This window comes from Cornus florida, unplaced genomic scaffold, assembly GCF_030987335.1.
Source record: "Cornus florida cultivar Cherokee Brave unplaced genomic scaffold, ASM3098733v1 CherokeeBrave_3.0.0_Hap2_Chr10, whole genome shotgun sequence".
NCBI lineage: Eukaryota > Viridiplantae > Streptophyta > Magnoliopsida > Cornales > Cornaceae > Cornus > Cornus florida.
The window spans coordinates 84854724-84877800 of record NW_026775580.1 but is presented as its reverse complement, the minus strand read 5'-3'; the positions used below and the strand labels follow the sequence as shown (position 1 = coordinate 84877800).

Below are 23077 nucleotides of genomic sequence, written 5' to 3'. Positions count from 1 at the left end.
CCGGCTGGTCCAGCTCCAACCACTGCAAGTGGACCGGTGTCTCCTGCGACTCCTCTGGCCGAGTCTCCAACATCAACCTCTCCTCCAAGTATCTCTCCAGTGAATTACCCTCAAATCTCAACCAGCTCTCTCACCTTAAAACCTTATCTCTTCAACGAAACCAGTTCTCTGGCCCTTTACCCTCTCTCTCCAACCTCGCATCCCTCTAACGAAACCGGTTTTGGTGGCGAGGACTCGTTAATATTTTAAGAAAATTAGGATAAGTTTTTTTTTTCTTTTTCTTTTTTTGATAAGTGGATAAAAGGGTCATTTTACATGCCTGTACTTTTAACAATCTCAAAATATGAGAGTTAGGAACTTAAAAAATATGGGTTACTCTATATATATATATATATAAATATATATTAGAGCATCTCCAATACCCTCTCAAATGACCTCTCAAATTCAAAATGTAATAAGTGTGAAAATGATGCACTTTAATGGGCTCTCAAAAGACCTCTCATATTTTGAGATTGTCAAAAGTATTGCCAAATATAACAGCTCTCAAATGGCCTCTCAAACTCAAAATATTGAAAGTGGATAAAAATAAGGCACTCCAGTGAGCTCTCAAAAGACCTTTCATATTTTGAAATTGTCAAAAGCTACTAAAATAAAAATAAGGCACTCCAATGGGCTCTCAAAATATAAATTGGTTGTTGTGTTAAAAAATAGCATTTTGGATGAAATACATCATTAGAGCATAATTACAAAAATATAATATTTTGACATTATACCTCCTCTCAAAATATAAATTTGACATGTAAATAGAACATTTTGCATTAAAAATATTTATATGACAAAATCTTTCGGATGTGATACTGGGATTCAAAAAAAAAAATCTCACATTCCACTTTTTAAATCTAAATATTAAAATAATTGGGAGTGTCAGAGATTGCTATGGAGTGTCAGAGATTGCTATGGAATGCTAGTATCATTTTTCAGAGGTGTTTTAGATTCCACATTGTGTACATTGTGTTTGTTGTCTTACCCATGATTGAGAAAAGGGATGACAAAGAAGTCCATGGTAAAAGAGTTTCATTTTTTTTTTAAAAGAAAAATGTTACTTTCATCTGTAAATTAGACTTAAAATATTAGTAGAAGCAGAGACGAACCAACATACACAGATGAGGGGCTGATTTTTTTTTTTTTTTTTTTTACTAATGTCCCTTACTAAATTGTTATTTTTCAGTCATATACCCCAAAAATATTATTATTACCCCCTGAAATTACTAAAAAAATATCATTTTTGTCGGTCTCATTTAATGCTATAGATCGGTCCCTAAATAAAAAAAACTTTTATATGCACTTAAAACATATTTAAATGTATATAAACCTTTCGTTAGTGTTTTACGTCTTATCAATTTTTATTTCCCCCTTTAAAATGGAATGAATGTTTTGAATTAAATTATTTTCCATCCCAACCCCCAACTAAAAACAAGGTACAACATTCATGGAGTGGGATTTAGGAAAAAATGTTAGTAGTGTAGTTTGCAGTCACAATAAGTTGCAAATGTTAGGTTTGCATGACAATAAGGGGGTACTTTTTATTCTTTCTATGAAGTTACAAAAGTTTTAATGCTGTGAGGGTTTTGGGTGGTGGGCCATACACCCCCATGTGCTTGCATGTGCTGTGTCTTTCTCTCCTTGCCCCACCATCTCCCTTCCTGCTTTTACCAAATAAATGGGGTTTCTACACATTCTTCTACTTCTAAATCCTCTCTCTCTCTCTCTCTCTCTCTCGCACACAGAGAGACTACTTCTTGAGTAGTTTTCTGATATATACATACACTTTGTTGGATCCCTAGAAACCACATCTCTGCAACTTCTCTCCACCACACTTTAATTTGAATTTCAGCAAGGTATGTATGAGAGTATATAGTTATATAATTATATATGTGTTACTATTACAATCTCTTCCAATTCCAACCATATCTATAAAGTAAATAACACACTTTGGCTGATTGATTATCATTTAATTTACCATGTGTCATGTTTCAGTAGCTAGCTAGATTCCAATTCTCATGAATTAATGTCTCATCTCTGCATCATTTTTTACACATTTTGTTCTCTTCATGACATGCATTCTCTCTCTCCTTAGCAAACTTAGTTTGGAACAAATTACATAAAGGTTATAATCCAAAAATAAATAAAAAACACACTTTAAGCTAATTTCCTTACTTTTTATCAGTGTATATATATAAACTCTTAACAGTTTGATTTTTTTTTTTTCCTGATTTCATCCATATAGAATGCGAGGTCCGAGCTCACTCAAGCAAGAATTTCTGAAGAAATGGGCAATGGGACTCAAAATCTGCAGTTCTTCAAAGAAGGACATGACCATCTTCGAAAGAAAGAAGGCTATAAAGCTCTCAGCAGACCTGGCCATGGCGTCCACTAGAATCGGCACGGCTTGCTGGAGCCGTGCCCTAATTGCAAATGCTTCGAATGACGGTGATAACAAGATCATTGTCAGCCATATATTGGGCAGTGATGAGTTCGAGAGGCTCAAGAGAGCTTCAAAGGCGTCGGTCATGTGCTGCAACAAGAGAGTTAGAAGCAAGAAGATCTTGAAAAGGAGCTGCAGTGTGAGTAGATCAAATAAAGTAGCACAAAAAATGGTTGTCGCTACATCTATTGCAAAGAGGTTGGTAAAGAAGCAAACTCAAGTGTTGAGAGGGCTAATACCGGGAGGAGAATCCATGGAAGAGTCCTCTTTGATCGGAGAAACCCTAGATTATATGATTTCTCTTCGAGCTCAAGTTGATGTAATGCGGCGAGTTGCTAATGCAACCTAGCAGATGAATGTTAAATAAGATCGATCATATATATATATATATATATATATATATATATATATAGCTAGTTAATTGCTTTTTAATTTGATATTCCTTCAATGCAAGAATAGATGGGAGTTGAAAAGAAACTGGTATAGTGAAGGCATATGATGTACAAATGAACCATATATATGTAAGTCAATATTCTTTACTTTCATTTCCACCTTGTGTACCACTTGTATTGACTTGCGCGCCCTACTGACTTTACAAGCATAAATTCCTTATTAATTTGTACTACATTTATAAGGACTTCTCATCTAAATTGCTTTGGTGATGGAGTATTGGAAGTTCTTTTTGAGATCAACAGAGATAAACGACATTGGTGTATAGTCTACCTTTGATGTTTAACTTGTTCATGAATTTTTATTATTATTGAAGGGTAAAACAAACCGTACTTTTACTCATGCTCGGATTCGAATCCCTCTTCTAGTATTTGAAGATGAGGAGGTTATGCCATTGGACTTAGAGCCCCTTTGGTAATAACATTTCAATTTACACACACACACAAAAAATAAAAAAAATAATAAAGAAGAAGAAGAAGAAGAAAGAAAGAAAGAAAGAAAGAAAGTGTGAGACAGTGAGAGAGAGCATTTGATGTATGGTTGAATGCTATTTAATGTCCTACTTTTTGTAGGCATTACTTACAGAGCAGTAAGCTTTTCTTTTCAGGTATTTTTTGGAAACAGATTTGATATGGGTTTTTTGCAGAAGTATGACACATTCAGCAGAAAGAAATTGGTGTTTACAGACACCATTATATAAACTCACAAACATCTATATATATATATATATATATATATATATATATATATATATCCCCCCTCCCTGCGTAAATATTACATGGTGGTGAAGATGAGGTGTGGGTGTGGTGCATGATACATACATATGTGCATATATATATATATTTATATATGTGTGCATATGTATATATATATACATGCACTAATGAAGGAACTATATCTAAATTCTCTTCATTGGTCATATACACAACTGAGAATGAATCTGAAAATAGAAATTGTGAATATTCAAACTACAAGATGAGTTGCCCAAAAAAAAAATGACAAGATGGATAGAAATTGTTCTTACTCACTTTCTAATCACTGCCACTAGTAATCAAAATGAATTATTGGAAATTAAAGATATTAAATATATATATATATATATATATATATATAAATATATATATATATAGTTTAATGTCGTATCACCGCAACAATGAAGGTTTGAAAAGTGATTGTGAGAAAAATTGTATACCTACATATTGAATTTTGTTCAGTACCTTAATATGAACAAACATATATGACGCAGTTTCTAAGGTTGATATAGAAGTTTTGTCTTCTCATGAAAAAATTAAATAAAATAAAGGTTTCCAGAGCCTCTAAAGAGGATCAATAACAATAAACATATGTTTAGAGTATGGAATTGGGACATTGAATTTAGAATTAGAACAAATTTTGTTTAAAGTTTTAATTAATTTTTTTTTTTTTTAATTTCAAAATATTCGATTCTTGCTCCAAAGATAATAATAATAATAATATATGTGTGTGTGTGTGTGTGTGTGTATATATAGTTGTATATTGATCTCATCTAAAATACCATTTGGAACACGGATGGGTTCATCGACTCTTCGCAAGCCTGTTCATGGGATTCGTTTGGGCAAGCCGACACTTAACTAACAGCCCACTATCAAAACACGGCCCGTCTTTTATACACACACACACACACATATATATAATTTATACAGACAAATACAGTAACAAACTACTTGTCTCCTTTGGAACGAACTTGAAGCCTCCCCAAAGTAATCAAGGCTTCCCCAAGTCTATTGTATCAATTATATTGATTTTTATGGTTGTCAAATGTCAATAGTAAATAATAGAAGTCCAAAAATGAGATTATTTCATTCAGTAATTTGTTAAGTGGGTGTGGAATTCGAGAAATATTAGATGGTTGTTAATTATTCTGATACTTGGTGAACCAATTCACTCTGGATCTTGAGATTTCTTTATAATATATTAATACACTCATGTGGCGTCATTTTTTTTAATGAAAAGTCTGAATTGAGTTGATCCACCAAATGTCAATGCCATTTAATAATTTGTCGTGAAATTGGTCTTACTATCTACTCACATGATAAAGTTCAAAACATGTGATATAAGGACATCGGAAAATTTTGTATCTAATGTTCACGCTGGAATCAATATTTTTCTCTTATAATTTTTTAATTTTTTTAAGAATGTTTCTCTTATAATTAACATAGATGTTCTAGGGATTTCTTTGGCATGCCTAAGAAGCAAAGTAATTAGCAAATTTAGGTGGGTAGATAATATACCACATTACTACCTCTATAAGATTCTTTTTGGGAATTCTAAAATTCGACTAAATTGTTGGGGAAAAAAAAAACCCTTCCAAACTATTATTATTATTACCACTTTAAATTTTAATTCTACCAACTGTACCTTTTTAGACTTAGTTATAACTTATAACATAATGATTTGTATTTTGGGCCAGTGAACCGATTTGAAGTGGTTCATTTCGTACCAGAGAAGCCTAGGCATGGACAAGGATTAATTTTACTTTCCCACCCACCTAGCTAGTCGGTCTAGGTTCGGAATAGGTCGTGGTGGGCTAAGTTATAGACACCTTTTCGTATATTGTACCCAGAGTATTTCACTTAATTTCCTTTGCAGTATTGGTTCCACCCTCATTTGTACAAAAAGTTAATTTTTATTTAACAGGTTGTAAATCACACAAGTTTTATGAAACTTAATAATGAAAGAAAGCTTAACTCCAATAATACACCTACTTTGTGTCGTGAATGTCGGACCCAAGTGGGTGCTTTAAAGCCTTAAACATAATGATGCTAAGTATAAATGTTGTTTGAGGTTAGGGGGCTGTTAAGGTGGTGGCCCCGGACAGCACTAGTTTGTTATCCTACCACACCACCCACAAATTCTTCATTCTTACCTTAAATTTCTGGTTCCGAATTGAAGGTCACAAAGAGAAGGGCCTCGTGTTTTTCTTTATCATTACTATACCCTACACCCAACCAATTTCCCATGTTGCTGTAGTGATCACTATGCCTTCACTCTCATTGTTTCCTCCAACTTATCTAATCAATGTCTACTTATCTATTGACACTTGGTCCGGGACTACGTAGTCTCAGCCAATCAGAATCTAACACATAAGTAAATTTGTCAATGTCAAATTGTGATTGGCCAAGAATATATAATCCCCTGGTTCCGTTTCCATGCTCTCACTGGCAGATCCAAGGGGGAGTTGGGTGTGCTCAAGCCCACCCCTAAAGGTGGTTTTGGTTATCCTTTCCATCTGTAATGGTCTCATTCATCCAATTTCTTTATATATATATATATATATTAATGTGTACAACTTTGGGTCATGGTAGGAGGGCACAGAAGAAGCTGTACACACTAGTCCAGTCACTGATTTAATTATGGCCTCAGTTTCACACATGTATGATGAGATTCGACCACAATGATGCTGGGAGGTCGGCCTGTTCCACCCAATCTTCATGTACAGTCTATATAAATTATTTCTAGATGGGAATTAATGGACCATACATGTGTTGGTAATTAGTATACTTTATAACTAAACTATATAATATATATATATATATATATATATGTATTATTATATAGGGTGATGATTAAGCATGTCTATTTAACTACTAGACCTGCATGTTGAAGCTTACTCTGTATCTGAAACCTTAGTAGCCTTCTTTTTCTCATTCAGTCACTTCTCTTAGTTTCATGGATTCTGATTTGAAGCCAACTGTTTCCGAAGCACATCCGGAGGCAATGGACTTTCTTTGGCTTGCATGGTGCGACTCTGCAATCCAGGATTCCCAACCAGAGATACAACACCGATCCCTCGTTCTCCACAATAACCCAATCAAAGAATTCAAGAATGATACCAAATCTCCTTTTCCGGTGAGTCGAATTGGCTCAAGTATTCTCTTGCCGCATTATGTAAAATTATGTAACACACACACACAAACACAAACCATGTAATGCATTTTTAATTAGTTGATTAAAATAAGTAACAAATTTTAGTTCCAGAAGATGAAAAAAAGCGTCAAGATGGATGATGCAGATCGATCTATACCCCAATGGAAATCAAATGATGTGAAGGTAGTGCCTTATTGTATATAGTTAATTAATATAATCAACTCACATAATTATTTTAGACCAAAATTAAATTATGTGACAACTGTTTTAACTTTATGTTTTCTTCGTCAGTCATGGATTTGGATGCAGCAAGCAATGCATCCTGAATTAAACTATAACAGCTGTTTCAGAAAGAAATGGGTATGTTTTATCTAGCAATACTTCATTTGTGTATGTATGTAAAATCATATATAGTTGGTATATATTCCTTCACTTAACAATGTGCCTAAGGAAAATATGATCATATGTGCGTGTTTCACACGCAGCAGCTGTCGTGGAAGATGGTGCCGTTTAGGCATATCTCAATCAAGAAATGGTTGAAAGCAATCAAACAGAAATGGAATGAAGATCAGACGTTGCAAAGAGCTGAAGCACATGCAGCAATATCAGTGGCTGGTGTCGCGGCTGCCCTAGCAGCCATAGCCGCTGAGAACGCTAAACATGAGGAGTCAAGCACCACGAAGGAGTCCGCAGTGGCATCTGCAGCTGCTTTGGTGGCTGCCCACTGTGCCCAAGTGGCGGATGCAATGGGGGCCAAGAACAAGCAACTTAGCACTGTAATAAGTTCGCCCATGAGTGGCACAAGTGCTGCTGGTGATATCTAGATATTAACGCTTGCAGCATCAGCCTTAAATAACAATTATATCCCATCATAATGGCAATTATAATCATATTTTTACTAATACAGACGCATTTGCAGACCTCAAGAGTAGCTTAGATCAATTACTTTCGGTTTCTGGACAACAGGACACTTTGACTATCCATGATATGTGTTAACTACGAGATTTAAATGACAAGAGGCAAGAGCTTTTGGCAAGAAAGAATAATCAAATAAGCACCAAATATTGTTAAGTTGTATCCAAATACAATAACTGTTAACTTATTTAAAAGATCTCTTTGAAATACTCCCATTATCAACAGACAGAACGATTGATGGAGCTAAATTTTTTAAATTTTTATTCAGTGCAATTATAAATGATCCTACCGTTCAAAAAATTAGTAAAAAAATCTATTGAAATACAAGATATCAGTAAAAAAGTCCCTTGATGATAAAGAATTCAAGACTACCAAAAGTCAATTGTTGAACAAAAAATTAATGTTTGGAAAGAATAAATGAACAATCATTCAAAAGAAAAGAAAACAGATCTTCAAAGTGCAACAAAACGATCAGATAGAGCTAACAAATTTTGAAGTGCCAAAAAATATATATATATATATATATATATATATTTAGTAAAGGCTGAGAATCACTGGCCTTCCAAAGCATATACAACAATTGATGCTTGAAGATCTCGGTCCACCTTGAAGTGAGCGTGAAAAAATCTTCTTATCTGCCAATGGTCAACCAAATTTTCTTAGAAGATAAGAGAATATAAGGTTTCTAGCATCATGAAGAACAAAAAGGGACTTAGAGTGAACCTCTTCAAAAGAATGTGAGAACAGAAAGTTCTTTAATAGTTTCTCTTGTGAATCAAATAGTACAATGTGACTAGGTAGTGACCAATTTATCGCAAATTCTGATGCGAAGCCAACTGGGTCCATCATGAACCGGTCCGATTCATCTAGAGTGCCTTTTTCTTCACTGCTATGAATAAAATGCCGAAATTGAAGTTAGGCAAAAACTTTATGAATTAGAACAGAAAGGATTCTCATAATATATTGACAGTGTCCTCACCTGGGCGAACAGTCTAAGAAACGCATGGGAAGGTTACGATGCAGGGTCGAATAGTAAGGTGTAGCATGGCAGGGTGTCAGGAAAAGAATATTTCTCACTTTCCCATTGAGAGCCTCTTTGGAGAGATAGTTCATGACATCCTCAGTTCCTCTCTGTCCAGCATACTTACAGATAAGAGTAAACCCAAAGAGAAATAGAAGAGCATACTTTTGTTCATAATAACTTGGTAAATTTTAATGTTTATTCTTGTTAGCATATATAATACCACGATTTATGGAATGACTTACCATAATAACAGAAATTTGACTATGCATATGTTAGCATATATGATAGCCACGATTTATGGAATGACTTACCATAATAGCAGAGAGTTGACTATGCTATAGAATATGCCATAAAATATGCTTTAGAATAGGTTGTGATTTGATTTAGATTTTATTTAGTCTCCTTTTTTGTAATATGAGCATGTGCTCTTTTTTATCTATAAATATTAGAGTTGTGAATGAGTAATTTATCTCATTCGAGCCTTTACGCAATTCTCTCATTTATCTTCTTTTTATATTTCTACCTGGTATCAGAGCCAACACCTTTCCACACCTTTCAGCAGCCTTGCTACTTGTGCGACAGCCACCTTAGGCTATCGTGTGACGTTACCTACACATGTTTTTCTGTGTTGCTGTTTTGTGATCAAAAATAGGTATTTTTAAGTTTTACAATTTCTTTTTTACTCTTCTAGGGTTGGGTAAATTGGAATAGTTGGTCTCCAACACCTAGAAGGGATTAGGTAAAAAAAAAATTAGTCTACAAAGAGGTTCCGGATATTAAGAAGGAGGCTGTCTGGCTATATGTAAGTGGGCAATGCTCCTTAAAATAAGTATGTATTTGGATTTTTCGGGAATGGTGTAAGGAGACATTGTTATTGTTTATGGTCTGAGGAGACCCTTTTTTTTATTAACAGAATTTGTGGTGTTTTTGGAGTTTTTTTATTGTCGTGTGACAGATTATGACAGATTCAGGGTCCTCGACTGTTAATTCTCTTGGCTTAAGTTCTGTGAGTGGTGGTGTCATTTTTCCCACCAACTCATCAGAAAATCCAGGACTTCAAATCACCACAATGAAGTTGGATGGTTCTAACTATTTGATTTGGGCACAGTCTGCCAAGATGTTCATTGGTGGCAAAGGCAAGATTGACTATATTACTAATTTTGAGAAAGAACCAGCTGAGTCAGAGAAGACATATCCAAAGTGGTTTGCAGATAACGCTATGGTTATGTTGGCTATATGTTTATGAAAACTGCTAAGCAGATTTGGAATTCAGTGTCAACGCACTTATTCTTAGAGGCAGAATAATGCACGAATTTTCTAGCTGGGGCGAGATATCACCAGGATTTCTCAGGGTGACTTGACAGTTTCAGGTTACATCGCCAAGCTTTGTGCTATTTGGGAGGAGATGTCATATTATGATTCCTTCCACTCTTGGAAGGATCCAGGTGATGCAGTTTTATATGCAGAGATTGTGAAGAAGAATCAAGTGTTTCAGTTTCTTGCCGGGTTGAACGACGAGTTTGAGTATGCTCGTGTTCATTTATTGGGCTTATCTTCATTCCCTACTCTTAAGGATGCATACTCCTATGTGTTGTCAAATGAGAGCCGTCAGACTCATCCATTAAGTGTTGCTTCTGTTAATCGTTCTGCTATGGCAGTTCGGGTTCCCAACCTTTCAGGAACTGTACCATCCAAGTCAGTTCAGAGCTCTACCACCGATCCTCCTCTGGGACGACAACGCAGACGGTGTGACCATTGCGGAAAAATTGGTCACATCAAATCTCGTTGTTATGCTATACATGGACACCCATCGCAACAGAAACAACAGCCTCGATCTTCTGCACATTCTGTTATACAACCAATCTCGTTGTCAACTCCTGACAACTCTGCCTCTACATCTTCTGCCACAGTTACCTTAACTCAAGCTGATTTGGACAAGTTCAAACAATTCTTCAACCAAATGGAGGCATCATCTCAGCCAACCTCCACTTATGCCCACTCAGGTACTATTGCGTCTGCACATAGCGTATCTACATCTTCGACACCATGGATCATTGATTCTGGTGCTTCAGACAATATGACTGGTATGTTCTCACTCTTCCAATCTTATAGTATCTGCTCTGGCCATCGCAAGGTCCGCCTTACGGATGGCTTTCCATCTTCCATTGCTGGGAAGGGTTACATATCAGTTACTCCTTCATTAACTTTGTCAGATACACTTCATGTTCCAAAGTTGACTACAAATCTTATTTCTGTTAGTAGCGTTACCAAACAATTAAATTGTAGTGTAACGTTCTTTCCTTCTCATTGTATTTTTCAGGATCTGGTGTCGAAACGAACGATTGGCAGTGGGTGTGAAGTGGACGGTTTATACCTGTTGGATGCTCCTTTGTCACCTCAGGCACATTCAGCTTCATTTTATAATATTGTTTCATCTAATAAAGCCCAGCTTATGCGTTGGCACATGCGTTTAGGACATATTTATTTCGGTTATTTAAAACATTTATTTCCTTCCTTATTCTGTAACATGGCAGTGTCAGATTTATCCTGTGAGACATGTCATATGGCTAAACATGTTCGTTCCAATTATTCTGCTAATAGTAATAAATCTGCTTTAACACCTTTTGATCTTGTTCATTCAGATGTGTGGGGTCCTTGCCCAGTTACTTCTAATTTTGGATTTCTATATTTCGTGTTGTTCATTGATGATCATAGTCATGTTACATGGGTTTATCTTATGAAAACCAAGAATGAGGTATACACCATTTTTAAAAAATTTATGACAATGGTTCAGACTCAATATGGTCGTACCATTAAAAAATCAGATCTGACCAGGGTACGGAGTACACATATGGGGAGGTACAACGATTGTGTATAGAATTTGGGGTTGAGCATCAGATGGCTAATGTTAAAACTCCTCAACAGAATGGTCGTTCTGAGAGAAAGAATCGCCACATCCTTGAGTTAGCCAGAGCAATCTGCATTGGCATGAATGTTCCACAGTCATTTTAGGGAGATGCAGTTCTTACAACTATTTACATCATTAATAGGACTCCTTCTAGAGTTCTTAACTTTGCAGCCCCACTCCCAATCTTACATCCCAATTCATCTCTTTTTTTGATTCCTCTGCGAGTCTTCGGGTGTGTGTGCTTTGTTCAGCAGTTGGGGCAGACTCGTATAAAGCTTGACCCCAAGGCTTTAAAGTGTGTTTTTTTGGGCTATTCTCACTCTCAAAAAGGTTATAGGTGTTACCATCCTCCCAGTCGTCGGCGGTTTATATCCATGGATGTTTCTTTGTTTGAGCAAACACCATACTATAGTGGTTCAGTTAGTTCTCAAAGTGAATGGTTCCCATTGAATATAATGGATGATCACCTTCTTCCATCTTCAACTCCTCTATCGTTACCTGTTTCGTCTTCTATGATTCCTCCTTGTGATACCCCTCCAGCAAGGGGAATTGTTCCTTTTTCACAAGTTTATAGTCGAAGACAACAGGTACAAGCTTCTACTCCCACGATCGACTGCCATGTTCCTTCGGCACCAGCTCCGCCTTCTCAAGCTATTGTTTCGCTTGATGGTCGCCCCATTATTCTTCGAAGGGTAAACGTTCTTGTACACACCCAATTTCTAATTTTGTTTCTGATTATGCTCTCTCACCCTTCTATCAGAGTTTTCTTGTTTTTGTTGCCTCGGTTCCTCTTCCTTCTAGTGTTGCAGATGCACTAGCACAACCTCAATGGCGTGATGCTATGACAGGAGAACTACAAGCACTTGAGAAAAATCAGACTTAGGACATGGTTCCGCTTCCTATTGAACGAAAGGCTGTGGGTTGTCGTTGGGTGTTTACAGTTAAGTATAATCCAGATGGGTCAGTTGCTCGTTACAAGGCCCGGTTGGTTGCCAAGGGTTATGCTCAGACTTATGGCATATGTTAGCATATATGATAGCCACGATTTATGGAATGACTTACCATAATAGCAGAGAGTTGACTATGCTATAGAATATGCCATAAAATATGCTTTAGAATAGGTTGTGATTTGATTTAGATTTGATTTAGTTTTCTTTCTTGTAATATGAGCATGTGCTCTTTTTTATCTACAAATATTAGAGCTGTGAATGAGTAATTTATCTCATTCAAGCCTTTACGCAATTCTCTCCTTTATCTTCTTTTTATATTTCTACTGTTTTGCTAGTTTTTGTAATTTAATATCTTTTCATGTGACAATCAAATAGAAACATTGATGAAGAAAAACAAAGCACTAAAGAAGTTGAGTGGAATGAAATGCAGAAAGTAGCTAAGATCATGTTCGTTGAAGAAAAAATTGATCTACCTGATGAACCAAACTCATATAAAAAGCCATTGGAATATTGGTAGCAACCAGGAACAAGATAGCCAATTGCATCTTCAAAGAGCATTTGCCGTGAGTTGTATGACTATCTACAGATTTTTTTCTTTTCCCATTTGATGAACGAGGTCTTCTAATTGTGGCTAATGTATATCCACAAAATATCAAAGCCACCGGAAGTATTGGGAGCACAAACCTGTTGCTCAAAGTTTGAGTATCACTCATGAAGTGGATGAAAGGCTGAAATGTATTCCCAACCAAAGAAGCACAAATTTGGAATTTAAAGGCAGGTACCTGAATTCTTTGTGACCTAGAATGCTATAAAGCCCTAAAACCCATGCTACAAGCCCAGAAAGCTTCCACTGTTTAGACAGGATAATGCCAGCTATGGAAAATGGTAAGAAAGTGAAGACCATGACTGGAAATCCCTGGGTGAAGTACCAGTGCCACTTGTGAGTTCCATAATAGTCTCCACCAGAGGAAAGAAAATTGAACTTCAGAAAATTAAGAGGCACTATGACCCACGAGCCATACATCAAAAAATCCAATAAACACATAAGCCCGAGCACCAAGACCCTGACACCATGATTAAAAGCATGAAGGAAGCATTAATAAGACAATCCAAAAGTACAAAATGTAGAACTTACTAAAAACTCATTTAACAGAGATTTCCAAATGGGTTTTCTATGACTTACAATGTCCTTTGATTCCATATATTCCAACATAATCTTATTTCGATGGCAATTCACAACAAATTTTATATGAATTTCTAAAGCATATTTCACAATTTATTAACTCAATATTTTCAACCAGCAGGTAGTAAATTAAATCCAGTTGAATGTTGATTGAATGAATAGAGGCTGTAATCCTCAAACTCTTACACTCCCAAATGTATATGGAAAATTCAATAGATACATGCCAGATGCAGCGTTATGTAAAACAATATGATCATATATAGTGAATGCTTAATCATGTCATGTGTTAAATTCTCAAAATATCCTTCAATAAAAAAAAGTAAAATATAAAAACAACTACTGTAATGCAGAGACAATGCATAAGCCTTAGCACAACTCCTCGCATGAGAGAGAGACGGAGAGAGAGAGTTAAAAACCAATTAGTCATCCATAGCAAGAGGGTCTGGCTTGAAAAAACTGATGGATAAAATAAACTAAAATAAAATAAAATCAGCCTCATCTTAAAATGTTCCAAATCAAAACCAGCCCCGACCAGAACTTTGGTTATTTGGAGTCCAACCTTAGCCCAAATCAAATAATTTTGTGAATATCTTGATTTGGAATCAACAACAAAATCAGGTACACATACACAGCAATATTGGATCAGTTCATGTTCTATGGACAAAAATCATCCCAATTGGCTCCCCATATTTCCTACCTATTGGGTCAACTCCTAGATTTCACCCATGCATATGCTAATTGCAATGCAAATCAGCCATATCACCATCTCATAAACACAAAATACCAGAACATTCAACTATGAGTCATAACACTGTCTCACAGATTCTTTATAAATCAACTTTGATTTAGTTCACTAGGCCATTGATGATTAAAAACCAATGCAGAAAATAAAATAAATATGGTGATTTTATACGCACAAATAATGATATATTAAAACTAAATTTAACAGAAGAAGCAATAATACCTACCCAATAGGGATCACCTCGAGAAAAATGAACTTTAGTCTGTCGCGTGTTAGAAACAACTCCAGAAATCCAACATATACCCATGTAATAGCACTGGTTGGTCGAATAGCACATGCTAATGCTGCTACAGCCAAACCCCACTTTCTTGAGACCAAGGGAATTTCACTGGAAGAAACTCTTATACAGGGCCAATAGTATAGACCCACAAGTGTAAGAACAGTCTCCAAACTATTTGACAAAGTACGAGTGATACAGAAAAACATAAACCAGTTTGTCAACTGGGAAAAAAGCTACAACAGAGTTAAGTACATTATCCACCACAAATGACTTTTTTTTTTTTTGATAAGTATCCACCGCAAATGATTTTTACAGTAGTATTTTTATCACCCATAAAATTAAGCATGTAAATGTTATAGGACCCCCAAACCTTGAGGGGATGGGAAAGAGGGGCGTATATTCAGGAAGTTAATATGTTGAGAACACAACAAAAGAGGATACTGCCCACTGTGCGACAAAGTCACTGAACAGGACTTGAGAGAGTTTGTAGACATAGAGATCACCAACTGCAGCAAATATGGACTGAAAAAGGCGTGGAGCCTTCATCTGTTTGGGATGGAGACAATTATTAAACAGAAACACTACTATTCGACGCACCTAAATTACAGCCATTTCTGGATGACATGTAAGTAGAAATAAAGTAGACAAAGTTTTCATGAAAAGAATAAAATGAAAATATAAAATAGAATTGCCTTCGACAATTATTCCTGCAACATGGTTTCTAGTGAATCAGCTCCAAATGCAGTTTAACTCATCATCAAATACAGGAAAAATAAAAAATAAAAAATCGTGTTCTGCAGTAGAGTAAAAAAACTCAACTATATAAAGCTCAAGATCAGTTGATTTTCCAAATTTATGTAAATTGAAACAATCAAAAGATAAACAAGTTTCTCAGTGCCAACATGATAAGAGTGCACTATAAGAAATTTTAATAAGATACCAACATCTAAAAGTCCGCTATAGTTTATAGTATAAAATTTTACTCAAAAAACAACATTTCCCCAATATGTGTTGTGTGATAGTAGAGATGAAGATGTTGAAATTGGTAAATGAAATTGCAAGAAAGATTTTCCTTTTTATTATTGAAAAGTAAGACATCCCCACGTACCAGGAGGGACTTGAATCAAGCACTTCCTTCTCTTGAAGCAGCCAGAGGTAACACTCAAGCTAATAACCGGCGGAGACATTGTAAGAAACAACATAATAAGAGATGAATGTTTCTTGGCTGATGCCTGTAGACTTCTTTTGGTCACATAAATCTAGATTCGACAGAATATCAGATTTCAGTTGTTGCAGGGTATTTAGTATTACTTTCTTCGCTCAAATTCTGAAAAATGTAGATGTCCATTTTCACAGCCTATATAAGACATATTCAGCCTTGTTTTGTGAGCAAGCACCAAATGTCACTTTTATAATTGTCTGTAAGGTTGTAATCAGAAAATTGCATTTCTGTCTCTACATCCACCCTTTTGGTAAAAAACAGTTGTTCTCTTTGAAACTCTATCTTATGCCTCAACCAACATTGATTTAATTTAGAGCTTTTTATGGTGTACCTATAAAGGGATATCACCCAATTTTGGTCCACCTAAACAAGGCCCTGAGAAGGGAAGACTCAATACAAATCTAATGTTTGATATTTCACATAGTGACTGCTCATTTGCTCTGAGACTATACACCAGTGGCACTAATACTCAAGCGTTTCATCACTGAACGAGGCAAGGGACCTAAAATAATAGAATTTCATGGCCCACACAGGTCTTAACCCTGCAACCTTCGCATTATTAGCATGACCTCTGACCACCTAAACTTACTTGGCGTGCCAATCCATAAATATAAAAACTCTAGCCCGTCTCTTCTTTACTTTTTTTTTTATTATGAGCTGATGCAGTAAGAAGGGAAATATGTGAGTTTTTCATCAGTGACCTTTACTGCTATTTCAGAGAATATGTTTATGCAAAACTGCTCAAATCTATCAATTTTACTTTGGTTTTCGGAAATTATTTGTTTGCTCATTAAGCATTCAATTACTAACGGTTCAAGTATCCAACGACTTAAAGTTGCAAATTAATAGATAACACGAGTTGCTTCTATCTGATAGTAACGACGCTTCAAGACTTGATATTCAATTAAGTTGCTTCAACATCATACTTAGTACATTTACCACCAAACACTTTCGCCTCATGACATTAAAAATATAAACATCTACATAAATAATCAATGTATCATTGCAGGTATACATTTCCATAAAAACTCCCATATAAATTCAAAACCATATTCAGCAATATATATATATATATATATATATATATATAAACACACATGTAGAGAAAGAGAGTACACGCACACAAACACGTATATTTACTTACCATGAACCATGGGGTATCGAGGCGAAGGAAGGCAAGAACTTTATAAAGGAGAGCAAACAACATTGGATGCAGGTAGCTACGAATTCCCCTTTTCCATTCCCATGTTAAGTGGCCGTATCTGTCATTAGATTAATCAAAATCAGCTAATACCCTAAGAACAGAAATTAAAAAGCACCTGATCAAACAATAACTTCAAAAGAAGTTGATTTTAGATTCATTATACATAAATACCCGAATGTAATGCGATGTGCAACCTCTAGGGCTTGCCAGTGCTCATCTGGATTGAAATAGGTCTGCACCAGTAAAGCATTCACCAATCGAAAACCCAAGCAAAGAAGAAATACTCTCTTTGATGAAGAATATAGGTTGGACTTTGCGGTTCCATTTTTCTTTCTGTCGATGGATTTTGAATTCTCAGTTCCATACTTCTCTGTTTCTGAAGTAACATTCCTTCTCCTCTGTCCCATTGTTAATTGCAACTAAACGAACCAGCATAAGACTTTAAGCAACTGTCATCGAATAGTTCAAATCAAAATCAAATTATGGTCTGATACATCATTTGCTTGTGCTATTGAAATATACATACATACATACATATATATATATATTTATAATCAAAACTGAAGCAGAGAAGATCGGGAGAGATTTAGCTGAACCTGAAATGGCTGAAAATTCACCGACGACGAAGAGTGTTTCAGAGAACCGAAGGTTCGAGAAGAAGCAGGCGGATCCAGGATTTCTCAATGGAGTGGACTAAATAAAAATACATCAATTATTTAATTCGTTAAATAACAATGTTTCTTTAGACAATTGACTGATTAAGGCATAGAAAATCCTATTTGGGTAATTAATAAAAAAAATTACCAATTTATTTCTGAACAATTCACCACTCAGTACCCTATCTCTTCTTTTGACCAATTTACTAATCCTATTTGAGAATCTACTAGTGGGAGCAGAGACACTATGGAATTCACTCAAAAGCATGTTTTAATAAATATATATATTTGTTTTGCTGAAATAAAATGTAGATTACGGTGATTACCTCAAAATGCAATGCAATGATTACCTCAAAATGCAATGCAAATTTTTTTACTTTATATTGTAAAAAAAAAATTATATAAAAAAGATCATAAAAAATTTCACCAAATAGGATTTAGTTTGCAAAACAAGAATTACAGACCTTGATTAGTTGATTTAGAAAAAAAAATTAAAACAAAACCCACACATTCAAGTTAGCAGTTGCAGAGAGAGAGGGGGTAAGCTTGAGAGTTGAGAGCAGCCGCTGAAGCTTGCAAACGGCGAACCCGAACTGGAACAGCGGGCGATGGAAACTGAAAGATATGGGTTTTGATTTTTTGAACAATCTGAAATGATATGCCGATATGGGTTTTGAACTTTTGATTCTTGGTTTTGAACTTCTGATTCATGTAGATTTTGTAGTTTGCAGTTGCAGAGAGAGAGAGAGAGAGAGAGAGAGAGAGAGAGAAAGAGGGCAAGTTCAGAGTCGAGAACGAGAATGGAGATGGATGCGATTGGGGAAGCTGAAAAGATTTGCCTAAAAACTTTTTTTTTTTTTTCTGGTGGCCCATCATGGGCCTATATATTTTAGGCCCCATAAATTTTGAGGCCAAGGCGACAGCCTTTGTCGTCTTGGGTCAGGGCAGGTTGTGGGCTTATTTGATTTGGACCTTTATTATATTATGGTAGTTGAGTTGACTTGGGTTTGATTGGGTGAATTAATATTATTTATAATTTTTTTTTTTTTGATTGGGTTAAAATTAGTATAGTAAAAAAAAAAACAAAAAATTTGGTGGGCTACATCTTCCCTTGAAGCACAAGGATGAGAGGACAGCGAAACAGTTACTGGGAGGTTGATCAGCACTTGAGCAGTGATCAGATGGTGGAACGCCTGTCGTCTGAACCCTGTGTGATTTAATCAGATCAGATCCGATAGTGAATAAAGGAAAATTTCAGTTCGAGTCCGTGTGTAGCCTTGTATTACTTGGTCTCTTCTTCAGTGAGCCTTTGTTCTAGTATGTTTTCATTTTCCTTTCCTAAGCCTCTGCTTGTTTGGCTTGAAAATTGTGGGAAATCGAAGGGCATAGAGAAAATTTGGATGGTAACATAGAAAATCTGGTTCAGGTGGCCACAAAAAGAAAGCAGACTTGGCCCACTCGGTTTTCGCTTTTGTGGAACCCGTTTGCTAAAACCCAAAGCCCAAACTTGGAAGCCCACAATCAATGTCTGCTATTCATCGAAGCCCCTGTTTATTTCCAAGACACGGGATATAACCCAACTGATCTAATTTTTCTTTTAAAATATTTTGGAAATAAACATGGGCTTCAACTTTTTAAGTGCATCTCCAATACAATGCTATATTACATGTTATTTTTATCATATAGCAAGTGGGAGATGCAATGCTATATTGCATGTTATTTCTATAATATAGCAAGTGGGATTGAAAAGGAGTTTTTCAGTGCAAAGCTATAATGTTCGTCAAATTTTAACTTTGCCAAAATTAATGCCAATTGTAGCACAAGTAATAGCAGTAGCTATTTCAGAGAGAGAGAGAGGGTTTCAGATCTATTGTGTGTGTATATATATATATATATATATTTTAAAAATCATAAAAAAATTTACCAAATAGGATTTAGTTTGCAAAACAAGAATTACATTGATTACATAAGAAAAAAAAAATTAAAACAAAACCCATACATACAAATTAGCAGTTGCAGAGAGATAGGGCCGTTGAAGCTTGCGAAGGGCGAACTCGAATTAGAATATTGGGCGATGGTAACTGAAAGATATGGGTTTTGATTTTTTGAACAATCTGAAATGATATGGCCGAGAGAGGGGGCAAGTTCAATGAGAACGAGAATAGAGATAGAGACGATTGGGGAGGCTGAACTGATTTGCCCCAGATATATACTGTATTTTTTCCTTGGTCATGGGCCTATAAATTATATAGTTAAATATATATAAATTATATAGTTAATTATATAGGTCATGGGCCTCTCTTTTTTTCTTTTGTATTTTTTTTTTTTTTTTTTGGTCTTTTTTTAACCAGATATTTTAAATTTTTGCTTCTTTTTAATTAAGTTTAATTTTAATTTCTTTTTAATGTTTATAACTTGACTTGAAATGTGCCTAATATTAATATTAGTGATGCAAATATAAATGGTAGGAATGGTAGTTGAAAAAGAATAGTAGTTCTGTCAAAAAATAGCATTTTGTATGAAATGAACTATTAGAGCAGAATTGATAAATATAATATTTTGACACTATAGCACATGTCAAAATATAAATTTGACATGTGAAAATGATTTTTAGTATTGAAGATAGTCTAAACCAGCCCTTGGTCCTTTTAATTTTTTTTTCAACAACGAATACATATTTTATCAACCATTACATAACTTGTTGCGCTCACATTATTTATGTAACAATTTTTAAATTATTTCAGATATTGCCGTACGATTACAATTCTGGTCCCTTGGTCCTCCTGTGTTGTTAATAAGTGATGAGAACATTAAAGAAAAGGGTTTACTAGTATTCACAATGGCACGACAGACATTAACTATTTTGCAGAGCCAACAATCCACGTACAGAATAAACACTAAAATGGATAGATGCCCTTTAATTACCCTCAACCATAAGGATGCACCACCATGTTCACGTTGATGTTAGAGAGAGAGAGAGACATGCATCTAGAGAGAGAGAGAGAGCAGTTGGATTGGAAGACGAATTTGGTTACGATACAGAGATGCAGCCCAGGGGGTAGAAGCTGTAATATACAAACGTACAAAGTAAGTAGTCACAGGGACACAGTCACACAGTAGAGTATTGTAGTGGTATTATTAATATTGTATTGTATTTCATATATATATATATATATATATACACACACTATTTTGTCTTACGTAGGCGGCTGCAAGAATATATGAGAAGAAGGAGAGAGAAAAAAGGAGTGATGGATTTACTATGTGTTGTCACATCTCAAAGGTAGTGATGATTATCTATATTTAAAGCTCCGCCAGTCATTAGTTTACCCATATCCACCCAATTTCTATTCCACGCGCATTCAATTCCATCTCCCCTTATAATTACTTTTTTTTTTTTTTTTAAAATTCTATTTCATGTTAATTCATTTATTATTTTTTATTTTGTAAAATTATTAAAATTCATTTACTTTTTTATTATATTTTATTTTGTAAAATTACTTCTTCCGTCCCATAATAGATGTCTCTTAGGAATACTTTTTAAAAGACATGTAATTATTGCATTGTCTCTTTTAAAAATTACAAAGTTATCCTTTCAAATTTAAATATATATATAATTAAGTTTGAAAGTTTTTAAAATTTTAAGAACATTTTATGAAAAATATGAAATATATTGTTTAAATTGAGTAAGTGAACAAATATTTTGGAACAATTCAAAAAGAAAAAATGAACAACTATTATGAGACAAAAGAAGTATTAAAATTCATTTAACAAAAAGTAAAAAATACTAATCAATTAAAGTTTTACATACGATTTTTTTTTTAACTTACATTATTAAATTTTTGTGTACTATTTATAATATTTTGATTTTTTATTTATTTATTATCTTTTAAAATGAGATCACCTTAGTATTGACAAAAACATAATAGAATTTGTGTATTACTTTATTTATTCAAAATATACTAATTTAAATGCAAACTCATGAGAAGTGTCATGAGGAATGCCTCATACTAACATTACTTCATTCAAAAAGTATCAATTTTAAGTTTAAAAATTCAAATTATTAGTTTAAGAGGATTTGAAATATATACAATATTTTAAGCTAAACTTTCAAACTAGACAAACAAAAAAATTAATAAAGGACAAAAATTTTGAAAAAGCAATAATAGTGTGGTGATTTTATTTTTATTTTTTATTGACAAAAAACACACTCACACCCTCATATGTTTCATTCTGAATTTAAATTTTTAAATTTTTCACTTAAAAGATAAAGAAGTACAATTATATTGCATTAATACTGTAGTAAATAGTGATTAAGATTTTGTTACATTTTGTAGAGTTGTATGAGGTTGAGTGGCGCGTGAGACAAGTTAATAGTTTCCCAAAATAGTGGCAGTCTGTCACGCTGGAATAATTGCCACTCACAACCTCCTTTCCTTCACACAGCTGAAGCAGAGATTGAAACAACAAGACGAAACCAAATTTAGTAGAAAAAATTAACCTCTCTATATAATATATATATATATATATATATATATATAATAGCTTAATTTCCTACTCTGAAACACAGTGCACACTATATAGTTTGCAGATTCACATAAATTAAGAGAGAGAGAATATACAATGGGGAAAGCCCACTTGCACAATCTGATTATGCTTTGCTTTGTAGGCCAGCTTTATTATTAGTACTTGCAAAGCTGTTTTGTGTTTTTTATCACCCTAAAATCATCTGAAGATCTTCTTTGACAGTAGTCTATGTATCTACCATATCATACAACATTGGATATTGTGTTCACATACCCCACGCAATGCATCATATATTCAAATAATTTTATATATATATATATATATATATATATATATATCTCATTTTTTAATTACAAATAGGTATCATGAAAATTTAAATGGAGGTTTCCATTAATTAACTACTCTGATTAATGTTCTTGTATTTTCGCACATGGGCTCTCTAATTAAATATATATTCCCCTATAACCTATATATACATGATAGCGTATACATAGATTGGGCACAGATGTTATATGTTCGATTTGATAAAAATATATATATATTAAATAAAGTTAACATATTTAATTACCTCTCATCTACTTAGACTAATGATTCCGAAACCATTTAATAATTTCTCAATTTTATA

General features: G+C 34.5%; 3 protein-coding genes across 6 annotated transcripts; 2 read left to right on the top strand and 1 right to left on the bottom strand.

The window, feature by feature from the left end:
* The first annotated feature begins 1745 nt into the window (after positions 1–1745).
* On the top strand, positions 1746–3030 carry LOC132279563 (transcription factor IBH1-like 1). Of its 2 annotated transcripts, none has more exons than XM_059781581.1 (2): positions 1746–1898; positions 2288–3030. In XM_059781581.1, exon 2 carries the CDS (start codon positions 2289–2291, stop codon positions 2832–2834), a length of 546 nt encoding a protein of 181 aa, XP_059637564.1. In that variant the 5' UTR covers positions 1746–1898; position 2288; the 3' UTR covers positions 2835–3030. The 2 variants fall into 2 exon arrangements, with proteins under 2 accessions (XP_059637564.1, XP_059637563.1); XM_059781580.1 differs by lacking the exon at positions 1746–1898 and adding an exon at positions 1905–1978.
* Positions 3031–6545: 3515 nt separating this feature from the next.
* LOC132279561 (uncharacterized) lies at positions 6546–7768 on the top strand. Its single transcript, XM_059781578.1, has 4 exons — positions 6546–6823; positions 6953–7024; positions 7133–7201; positions 7327–7768. Exons 1-4 carry the CDS (start codon positions 6644–6646, stop codon positions 7663–7665), a joined length of 660 nt encoding a protein of 219 aa, XP_059637561.1. The 5' UTR covers positions 6546–6643; the 3' UTR covers positions 7666–7768.
* A 319-nt stretch (positions 7769–8087) lies between these two features.
* LOC132279560 (mannosyltransferase APTG1) lies at positions 8088–18754 on the bottom strand. 3 transcript variants are annotated; one of them, XM_059781576.1, is made up of 11 exons: positions 18435–18754; positions 17866–17962; positions 17441–17718; positions 17210–17327; positions 15285–15389; positions 14790–15076; positions 13421–13702; positions 13112–13322; positions 8736–8887; positions 8480–8645; positions 8088–8391 (listed from the first exon to the last, which is right to left on the bottom strand). In XM_059781576.1, the coding sequence occupies exons 3-11, from the start codon at positions 17674–17676 to the stop codon at positions 8308–8310; spliced, it is 1641 nt and encodes a 546-aa protein (XP_059637559.1). In that variant the 5' UTR covers positions 17677–17718; positions 17866–17962; positions 18435–18754; the 3' UTR covers positions 8088–8307. The 3 variants fall into 3 exon arrangements, with proteins under 3 accessions (XP_059637559.1, XP_059637558.1, XP_059637560.1); XM_059781575.1 differs by having other exon boundaries at positions 17866–18754; XM_059781577.1 differs by having other exon boundaries at positions 8480–8642; positions 17866–18752.
* Between the last annotated feature and the right edge of the window lie 4323 nt (positions 18755–23077).

Bases quoted from the DNA above. Each gene is read 5' to 3' on its own strand.
- LOC132279561 (XM_059781578.1), top strand. From the start codon at position 6,644: ATGGATTCTGATTTGAAGCCAACTGTTTCCGAAGCACATCCGGAGGCA. The intron at 6,824-6,952 runs GTGAGTCGAATT...TTTTAGTTCCAG, and splicing joins ATACCAAATCTCCTTTTCCG to AAGATGAAAAAAAGCGTCAA. The intron at 7,025-7,132 runs GTAGTGCCTTAT...TTTCTTCGTCAG, and splicing joins GGAAATCAAATGATGTGAAG to TCATGGATTTGGATGCAGCA.
- LOC132279563 (XM_059781580.1), top strand. From the start codon at position 1,905: ATGAGAGTATATAGTTATATAATTATATATGTGTTACTATTACAATCT. The intron at 1,979-2,287 runs GTAAATAACACA...TCATCCATATAG, and splicing joins ATTCCAACCATATCTATAAA to AATGCGAGGTCCGAGCTCAC.
- LOC132279560 (XM_059781575.1), bottom strand. From the start codon at position 17,676: ATGGGACAGAGGAGAAGGAATGTTACTTCAGAAACAGAGAAGTATGGA. The intron at 13,323-13,420 runs GTACCTGCCTTT...TTTGAGCAACAG, and splicing joins CTAGGTCACAAAGAATTCAG to GTTTGTGCTCCCAATACTTC. The intron at 8,392-8,479 runs GTTCACTCTAAG...GACCATTGGCAG, and splicing joins TCTCACATTCTTTTGAAGAG to ATAAGAAGATTTTTTCACGC.